Source organism: Sceloporus undulatus, chromosome 5 (assembly GCF_019175285.1).
Source record: "Sceloporus undulatus isolate JIND9_A2432 ecotype Alabama chromosome 5, SceUnd_v1.1, whole genome shotgun sequence".
NCBI lineage: Eukaryota > Metazoa > Chordata > Lepidosauria > Squamata > Phrynosomatidae > Sceloporus > Sceloporus undulatus.
The window spans coordinates 145,988,516-145,997,940 of record NC_056526.1 but is presented as its reverse complement, the minus strand read 5'-3'; the positions used below and the strand labels follow the sequence as shown (position 1 = coordinate 145,997,940).

At 38.0% G+C, this 9,425-nt stretch overlaps 2 protein-coding genes across 8 annotated transcripts in view; one reads left to right on the top strand and one right to left on the bottom strand.

The window, feature by feature from the left end:
• Positions 1-6,140, top strand: part of DCLK2 (doublecortin like kinase 2) — a 93,291-nt gene extending 87,151 nt beyond the window's left edge. For 2 of the 4 annotated variants that reach the window (XM_042468733.1, XM_042468732.1), the window contains one exon: positions 4,880-6,140. In XM_042468733.1, coding sequence (XP_042324667.1) covers positions 4,880-5,095 — 216 coding nt within the window. In that variant the 3' untranslated portion in view covers positions 5,096-6,140. Of the gene's footprint in view, positions 1-2,118; positions 2,132-4,879 lie in introns of all 4 variants that reach the window. The other 2 variants (XM_042468734.1, XM_042468737.1) reach the window with 2 other exon arrangements.
• Positions 6,141-7,243: 1,103 nt separating this feature from the next.
• The window catches only part of LRBA (LPS responsive beige-like anchor protein), a 432,959-nt gene continuing 430,777 nt past the window's right edge, over positions 7,244-9,425 (bottom strand). For 2 of the 4 annotated variants that reach the window (XM_042467312.1, XM_042467313.1), the window contains exon 57: positions 7,244-8,850. In XM_042467312.1, coding sequence (XP_042323246.1) covers positions 8,760-8,850 — 91 coding nt within the window. In that variant the 3' untranslated portion in view covers positions 7,244-8,759. The remainder of the gene's footprint in view (positions 8,851-9,425) is intronic. The other 2 variants (XM_042467314.1, XM_042467315.1) reach the window with 1 other exon arrangement.

Genomic DNA, 9,425 nt, shown 5'->3' with positions numbered 1-9,425 from the left:
GGACAAGTTGATTGATAACTAAAATAATTTGTGTGGTTTTGGCTATACTGTAGTAATTTGCTGCTTTAATTAAATGGAAGCCAAGAACCTAACAAAGCAGGATCATCCTGACAGAGAGAGAGGAGTCAAATTTTAGAGATGCTCAGGACTTACCTGTGTGCTTCTCTTTCTAAACTAAGGGGGAAAGGAGACCAGCAGTAAGAGTCAGCTTGGGGGTGGCGTAGGGGGTGGCCACCACATGCCCAGACTCTGCCTCCGACCTGGAGTCACACCACCTGCCTGACCAGACAGTGGGCAGCGTGGGAATACTCCTGCAGTGCAGCAATTAGATGCCACACACTGGAGGAGCAGAGAAGAGCCATGGTGCAAAAAAGGAGCAGCACTTTTGCCACTTCTTTTTGCACCAGAAAAATGCCAGATCGGGGCTGCAACTTGTGGTTGCCGTGCCCGGCGCCCCCAATCCGGGGCTCAAAGAGGTGGTGTGGTGCCACCCCTTTAGGGATGTTGTTTCAGCCCTAAATATCCCATTCTGCAAATCTATACTTGCCAGAATATTCTGGCCCTAGTTTCTGCCCAATTTGCCCCTTACCTGCTCTCTTTTTCTGCAGGTTTTTGGCTCTCTCAGTGAACAGTGGGTGGCTGCCTTCCCACACATTTCCCATTTGTCACCTGGCACCACTGCTGAGGCCAAAACAAGGCATCAAGCTATGCCATCAATGCTGGGTGCCTCATTCTGACCTTAGAGTGACTTGTGTCTACAGTGGCAGCTCTGGGCAGCTCACAGGGACTGCAAGTGAAAAGGCAGCCACTGTCATTGGTGCAAAGACAGCTGAAAACATACAGCAAAAGATGAGTTAATGCAGCTTATGGGGAGGAAACCCTGAATCAGATGGAGGAGACATGAAGACAGTCCAGACCTGATTCAGGGTTTTGGCCCAGCATCATGTAAACAGGACTCAATGAACCGAAGGGAATTTTGGATATATCACCCATGCAGACAAGCCCCCAGGTAGCTTTCATATTGTAGGGAAAATACAAATAGGATGCATTTTCTCTGTTGATTTTCTAGAGCAGTTTCAAAAAAGAATTAGGGATTAGGGCTCCTGGCTGAGGAACACATGTTTATCTTCCCATCAATCTGCATAGAGATAAATAAATTATGTAACATGCACTGTTTTGAACCTCTTGTTAATGAATAGAGTTTCCCACAGACTCTCACTAGTTACACCCAGCATTGCAATTGTATTGTGGGGATAATACCCCACTGGTGTATTCACACTAGTAAATTACAGCCCTTTAATACAACTTTAAATACCATGGTTCCATCTTATGGAAGCCTGGGTTTTTTAGCTTCGTGGGATATTTAGAATTTGCTTCCAGAGAGCTCTAATGCTGCAGCATAAGGGAGTACACCTAATGATTCTAGGTCTCTTGTAGCAGTTAAAGCTGGTATTAAACAGGTATAACTGTGCCATGTGAATATGCCCCAGCACCATTACGTACTATTGCATCATTACAATTGTGAATGGCTTTTTCTTGATGTTTATATAAGACCTAATAAAACAGGGCATAAGAGTGAGCAAGGAATATGTCAGGAAGAAGTATTCCCTACCTGTATATCTATTTTTATTTTTTTAATCCTGTGCCTTGTTGCATAGTCCTATGATATTTTTCAGGACATTTGTGCAAGTAACATTTACGTTTAGAGCACCTTTGCACTATAATAAAGTTTACTTTTTCATTTTTAAAGTGATCATCCATTTCCTCTTTGCAAACCCCATTCAGCTTAATGGCTTAATTCATTTTGAGCTTTGTATTACAAAATACTATTCATTGAAATTTTGTGCTAAGGCAGACATGGCCCTCGTGTGGTAGCAGAATGAAATTGCATCTTAAAAATGGTTTGCTCTTTTCCTTGTGTTTTTTTTTTTTTCTTTAAATGCATTGGACCATTGCACAAAAATAGTTTTAGTGTTGCTTTTTAATTTCAGAATGAGTTTTTTTAAGTTTATAAATGTTGCAATGCTATTGGTTCCGCTTCAAGTAAGTCTAGTGTCTGTCCCTTGCTTTCTTCTTTTGCTTCCTCTCCCAATGCCTGCATTGCTTTCTTCTGAGTAGGTCCAAGGCAATGGTATGTACTAATTACAGTGCTTTTTGCCACATTAAAATCTTCTTTCTGAGTGTGAAAGATAAGGAGAAGTAGCCTGATAGCAGTCTGAGGTGGGGACGTATGCCAGGCTTTATGCAACATGGCAAGATTTTCATTGCATTTATATGTTAATACCATTGGTACCATTTCAGCCATGCATGATGTTTTGTGTCCTGTGTACTTGGTTGCAGATTCTTTCAACAATTAAATTTGGAGCAATGGGCCTGTGACCTCTATGCAGAAAGGCAAGAGATGATACTTTCAGGGCATTGCTTATGGGACTGTCCTTCTACTGATAAGTAATCAAACTTTCAAAAAAATACCTTTATAACCACATTTGAGCGTAGCCAAAAGGCCAAGAAGGGATAACTTTAACTTTTAAAGAGGTTGAGGAGATTTGAAGAGTTATAGCTCAAAAAGTAATTTTTTCAAGCTATGTTCAAGATCCCCAGGTTCTATTACCGCTATTGACATTTTCTCATGAATGTGGTCACTCTCTTAAAGCTGCTGGTGTTGGGTCACACATTTCATTATTTGCGATTACATTATTTTGGAGACACTTTTAGGCATTCAGGAAATGAACATTTTTCTTGACTATGTTTATGTATATATTTACTACCCCATCTTTCTCCCAACGAGGGACCCAAAGCCGCTTCCAACAACTGAAAACAAAGTCCAGCTAAAATCTTATTTTATATATATATATATAAAATAAAGAATAATTATTTAACGCACATTTAAAAATAATTTTAAAAATAAAAGCTAAAAGCACAGCATATCACATTGATTCTGCCATATGATTTAAGAACCAAAGGCATGCCTAGAAAGATCTTTCTCTGCTGGAGGAAGGAGAGCAGACGGTCAACTGAATCTCCTGTGGGAGGCAGTTCCACATCTGGGACATAGCCACTGAACAGGCTCTCTTCCATGTCCTTACCAAAGGTACCTATGATGGTGGTGAGAAAGCTTTCTCCTGATAGTCATAAGACTTATACAGGGAGATAGTATTTCAGATAGTCTGGACACATGCTATGTATGGCATTAAAGGACACAATCAGCACTTTGAGATTTGCCTAGAAATTTGACTGGTATCCAGTGAACCTATTTCAACAGGGGAATTATATGTTCTGTTTATCTGTCCTCAGTCAGCAAACTGGCCCTAGCATTTTGAACCTACTGACGTTTCAGTTTCCAAAGGCAGCCCCAAGTAGGGGCTGCTTCAGTCATCTGAATGAGATACAATCAAGGTATATGTTATCAACTGGCCTAAAGGAGGTAGTTATAAGGTCTTTGTTCAAAAAGGCCTCCCTGGATCCCACCCTATCAGTTGGTGTCCAATACCCCATTTTGAGCATGGTTCTGGAGCTTGTATTCTGTCTTCCTCCCAAAATTGAGACTCAAAGTGGCTTACAGTTTAAAAAAAGAAACAATTCAGCTAAAAACACACAAAACTAACAATTAAAATAGAATTAAACTATTCACAGTATTAAAATTGTTCAACCCTACAGTCAAAAGAATATAGTGAAATGAACAAGCTATTGAAATTTAAAAAGCTATTAAAACAGTTCAGTTTAAAATCATAGAACACCCCTTAGCCCTTAAAATGGATGCAGTTGATGCTGAAGCTTTAAATGTTTTACAGAAGTCCTCTTGGCACTGGAAGGAAGCAGCAACTGGTTTACACAAATTTTAAATTTGAGCAGACTGTTGGCTTCAAACCATTACGCTCCTAAAACACACCAAGGGGGTAAAAGCTCCTCCAAGGTTTTAATACTTCTCCTTGAATGCAGTTATTGTGCTGGAGCAATGAATTATCTTTTGAGACATAGGAAAATGTTAACTCTTGGACTAAATTCATATACTACAAATAGAGAACAGGTTGCTTGTTACTGTAATGATTTGGGGTGCAGTAATGAAGGACAGTGCTGCCTATGCAAGAACATGCAATAATCTACAAATACTCATACAGTCTAATCTGAAAAACTCTTCAAACAGTTGTCAGTAGCGGTTTGTCATATCAGTCGCACATTTTCTACTACTTCAGTATCTGTCTCGAAGAGCCTTTATCTAACGGATGCATTGACCTGTTCACATGAGTGAAAGAAAACCTTGCATCACAAAAACATGCACATAACATAAAAAGCACTACTTTTTGCAAATTATTTCTCTTCTTTTCCTAACAGTAGCATGTTAAAGTTTTGGGGATTTTTTTGTTTGTTCAAGATGCTCTGATCTTACAAAAGAAGTATGTATGTCACTCTGGATTCACAGTTCCCTCTGCATTACAGCCTTAATTTCAGTCCTGTGGCACTACGTAGTTTCATGTATCTTCCGCAGCTGATATGTACCATTATAGCTAGAATGGAATCTGAGTGCTTAAGGAATGCATTTCTTTTTGCTTTTGTTTTGAAGTCACACATATGTTCTTTTCCTCACCAGACTTGCAAATCAGAAGTTACAATATTTTTTGTTTGAAGCAATGCATTTCTCACTGGCTTTACAACAGCACATTGCTCATGCAGTTCATGCTATTTACTAATGCTCTGGGTGCTATGCATGTCAAAAGCCAGTCTCCAAAAGCATCCACAGTGCTCACATATTTGAAAAAAAGACCTCTGATGTTACTTCTCCTTTTCTTCAAACTACTGCATGCTTCCAATGGCGTGTTTGCTGACATATATAAGAAGGGGAGGAGGTGTTATGTGACTCTTTTCACATTTTCTATTGTAGTGCACAGCTCTAGATAAAGAAAGACAAATCTTCTGCAAGAAGCGCTGTCAACTCTCTGGTCAAGCTGCTGTGAACCAAACCACCATGACAAATGCTGCAGCTCATGAACCTCCTACGGTTGGTCTCAAAACATTGTTTCCTGCTGCTTCTGAGCCACTCAAACTCTCTACACACCCTGTCTCAGCATGTCATGATGGTAGTGCAGGACTCATTTAAGACAAGTTCCATGGAAATACACTTCTAGGTCAGAAAACTACTACTACTGTTCTGTTGTATTCACTACTGTAGTTTGTTCACATTCTGTTTGAAAAGGATGAAGTTGGTATATACAGTAGTTTTTAGTGGTCTGGAGATTACATTTGGAAGTTCTTACCTTTTAGAAATTTTTAGTGTTAAATATAATTAAAACAACATTGGAATTTGAATGGAATCATCTATTCTAGTGGTAATCATATCTTGATATACTGCACTCTTCGCATAGGAAGAAACATTTGAAAAAGGCTTTACCCAGTAATCTCTGGCGTTCACAGAAAGTTCCGGAGAAATAAATTGGGAAGCTCTGAGTATTACTTTATGCAATTTTAAAGTTCTGTTCTGGAAATTACTCTAAATAGCCAAACCTGGTCTCAGTGGACAATCTGTACAATATTGAAAGGCAAGTTGTATGAGTGAGATTACATGTGTGAAGGTATTTGGGGGGCTTGATATCTAAAATGAACCTGAACACATGGAATTGAATACAAAAGTAACATAATCAGAGGGGAAATCATTTTTTACTCGTTTCTCCTTTTTGTTACGAAGACTTAGAGCCCTTTCAGCCATTGTTGTTCTGCACATACTGTACTGGTTCCAGACCCCATTCCCAGATATTAACGGTTACAAACAACAACTTGTCTTGGAATAAAGAGCTTGCCGCATGTTGCATTTCCTAAAATGGAGCAGTATATTTAGAGCAAGCTAAACTAAAGCAATGAACTTCTGGTCACCAACACTGAATGCTTTTCCATCTTGTTTTTTTTAATTAGACCACTCTTTTTTATAACTACAAAATAAAATTGAAATACAGTATTTGAGGAAATGTTATGCTAAAATGCGCAATCAAGGATAGATGGGATTGTATCTTACTTTATGCTTGTTTCAGTATTGTATGTAATCTGCTTGTTTCCTTTTGTTCCTTTTTAACAATTCTCAATCATTTTCTATTAGTCTTTATTTTACATTAGAACTATAAGATCTGCAATAAACATTCTTCTTGAAAAGAGCAAATGGTAATTTTTTGAGAATTTGGGAAGCTGTTGACTGTAGGTTTAGAATGGCTGGATTTCTTTTAAGAATAGATAATCTGGGACTAAATCTGGTAAGATGAATTTTATCATACTACTTTACTTATAACTCACATTTGCCCATAGGTGGGACACAAAGCCCAATGAGCTGTGGTGGCTACCATTCAATACACGTTTACATGAGAGGAAGTCTTATTGAACACAACACAATATACTTCTAAGTAAACCTTCTGAGGGTTGTGCTGTAATTCTTATGTGTCCAGTCTCAAACTATGAGCAATTTTGATCTTGCAAGCAGGAGGGAAAAACTAGTACACAAAGATGACAATTCATTCTCCACTCAAGATTATCTGAGGCCTATCATGTTCAAGTCATGGTGAATGCAGTAAATAAATATTATTTTTGGCAATACTGCACCAAAAGAGAGCCAGCATGGTGTAGTGATTTGGGTATTAGACTAGGACTCTGAGAGACCATGGCTGAAATCCTCACTCAACCATGGAAACCCACTGGGTGACCCTGGGTAGATCATACTCTTTCAGCATCAGTGGAAGGCCATGGCAAACCCTCTTTGAACAATCTGGCCAAGAAAAACCTATGATAACTTGTTATACATATTTTTGTTGTTCTTAATTGCCTCAGCCATGCAATTCTGTGTGCTCTCACATGAGGGCATGAATTTTGTTCACACACGCTGCAAGACAGTTAATAAAGAACTTGTCCCATATAATAACTACATGTAGATATCACAGTGGCTCTCATATGTTTTCAGTATTCCTTCTCCAAATATATAAAGCACTATTTTAACATTTTATGATACATTCTTGATCAACTGCTGCACTACAAGTTAATTATCCATGCCCATATACTTGGACTATTGATAGCATGGAAATGGGATACTGTGCTGTTGGATGTGGGTTACAAGTGTACCAATAAGTATTAAGTGGAAGTTTGTCACACAAGTGATGGTATTTTCCAGAGAACTAAAAGTAAAATGGATCCTGTACTGAAAGAAGGGTGGGGTATAAATAAATTCAATAGAAATTACATTTAAAAATCTAAAACATGTGTCAGTAAGAAGGTGCAGGACTAGCCTTTTAAAAAGAGAATTCCCAATTAGACAATAACGTTTAAATAATTCCCAAGGCAATGTTTTTAGTTGTGTAGAGAAAGTGACATTCACTTTGCCCTCTATTAGCAAGACAGGAATCCATGCATTAAATTACAAATATCTTTTTTATTTAATTTCTTATTTCAAACTGAGTTTTCCCCTTTCAGATCTTTACTTCAAGAGAGTAGCTGGAGGAGGGGGCAGTGGGGAAATGGAACCTGCTTCAAGAAAGCAGCTGAAGAAAATTATATACCAATAGATATGGAATGTAAGTTTCAAATCTTAATAAAGTACACCATACAAAGTAGTTATTTATGCAATACAGGCCTACAAAACAGTACAGTTCTTTTCACAATTATTTTCACAGAATTCTGCACAGCAATCTTGTAGAAAAAGTAGAATTTATGCAACACCAAAATAACATTGTTCCAGAGTATAAATTTCTATTTACTTTCCTAAGAACTGGAAGAGAGTTTATTTTGTATTGTCAACATGATTGGGCAAGGAATGATGCAAACATGCCTTGTTTTTAGAAGATAGTACTAGGTATGGCTTGTGCTACACAGCTTTCATAAGCTGTTTCTAGAATGGAAACAAAGGTTTTGCCTCTGTAATTTTTGCAGGCAAAGTTGCAGTTATTTTCTGGTTTCAGCCTAAGGCTTTGTAGGCCAATGAATGAAGTGTTAAAATCTACACATGATCTGATTATGGAAAGATGCACCGCAAATCCACAACACAACATTTGGTTTTGAGGAACAATGAACATTTGGGTATGCATGGGAATGGGGAGAGGAGGAAAATAAAGATTCACACTTGATAAATCAACCTTGTTGTTGTTTTCCTCTTCATCTGCTGCACAACAGAACAGCAAACAAACAAAAATTCAAAATCTAATTTTCTAGACTTAAAAGCATGCTTGATCATTACACTGATGGAAACAAAATTACATTTGTCATAATTTAAATAGTCTTGATTTCCAGAAAATTCAGTGCTTGAAGTAGTACAATCATTGCAAAAGTACAAGACAAAATGTGGTTTGGGTGAGCCCAGTCTGAAATTCCAATATTATAAGCAACTTCCAGCATTATAAGCAACTTCCATTGTTAAAATGAAATATTCTTTAAGATTATAAAGATTTACATGAGAAACATTTTTCATAATAATAGCTAGTACAAGAATTTTAGCCATCTTATTTAGGTTTCTCCCCCATACTTGGATCAAAATAGACAAACTATGACTAAAAATATAGATTTTTTTCTTAAGCTACAGAACCCCAGCTGCCATTTTCTGCTTCTTTCAGCCCCTCCCCCAAAAGTCAAGCAAGGTCTATAAAAATAGCAATTAACTTTTAAAAATAGCATCTCCCAGCAATTTTAAGTTACATTCAGATGTTATATTAACTATTTATAAGAAGTTATAAGATAGACTTGTGCTTCAAGTCTTCATCTGAGAGCAGCTGCATGTGCTGGTTGGATTAGTGCCAGCATCAGTATCTGGTTTGGTATTCATGATGCCACCTGTTGAAGTCATTGTAGAAAAGCACTATGCTCCCAGATGCCATGCCTGTCATTATACACCTGTGAAAGGAGAAAAGAAGATGGATAATTCAGAGAAAAGATTGCTCTCCTTTTATGTGAAGTGGCATTTAACCACATAATACTTTATTATCATTAAGTTAAAATGTCTAGATCCTCTAGAGTATAGTTGTATTCTGTAATGTCTAGATCCTGCTGTAACATTCTCAACGATTTTCCTTAAAAATATTGTATCTGATGGGTAGGAGAAAACACTGTAGGGCTGAAATCCAGCTAGTGACATATGTGCACCTATGTGTGGTTTACATGTGTGTATGTCTGTTTTTGGATGGGGTTAGGGAGCTATTATATAGGTCTTTGTCAGAATTGCCTCCCTCCCCCTCCCAGGATGTGAAAGCTGCCTGGGAGGGAGGGTTTTGGATGGTGTGCAAAGTGCATTTAATCTGATTTCTATTCATGAGCACACCCTCCTTTCCTTCCCCTAGAAACCAGAGCAGCCACATCCTCGTTGTCAAAATTATCTCCTCTTTCCATCCCCTCCCAATGACAAGGAGTATCAACAGCAACTGTTCATGGGGCTTGAAAGCTGTTGAAGTGGAGAGAGGACATGGAACTGT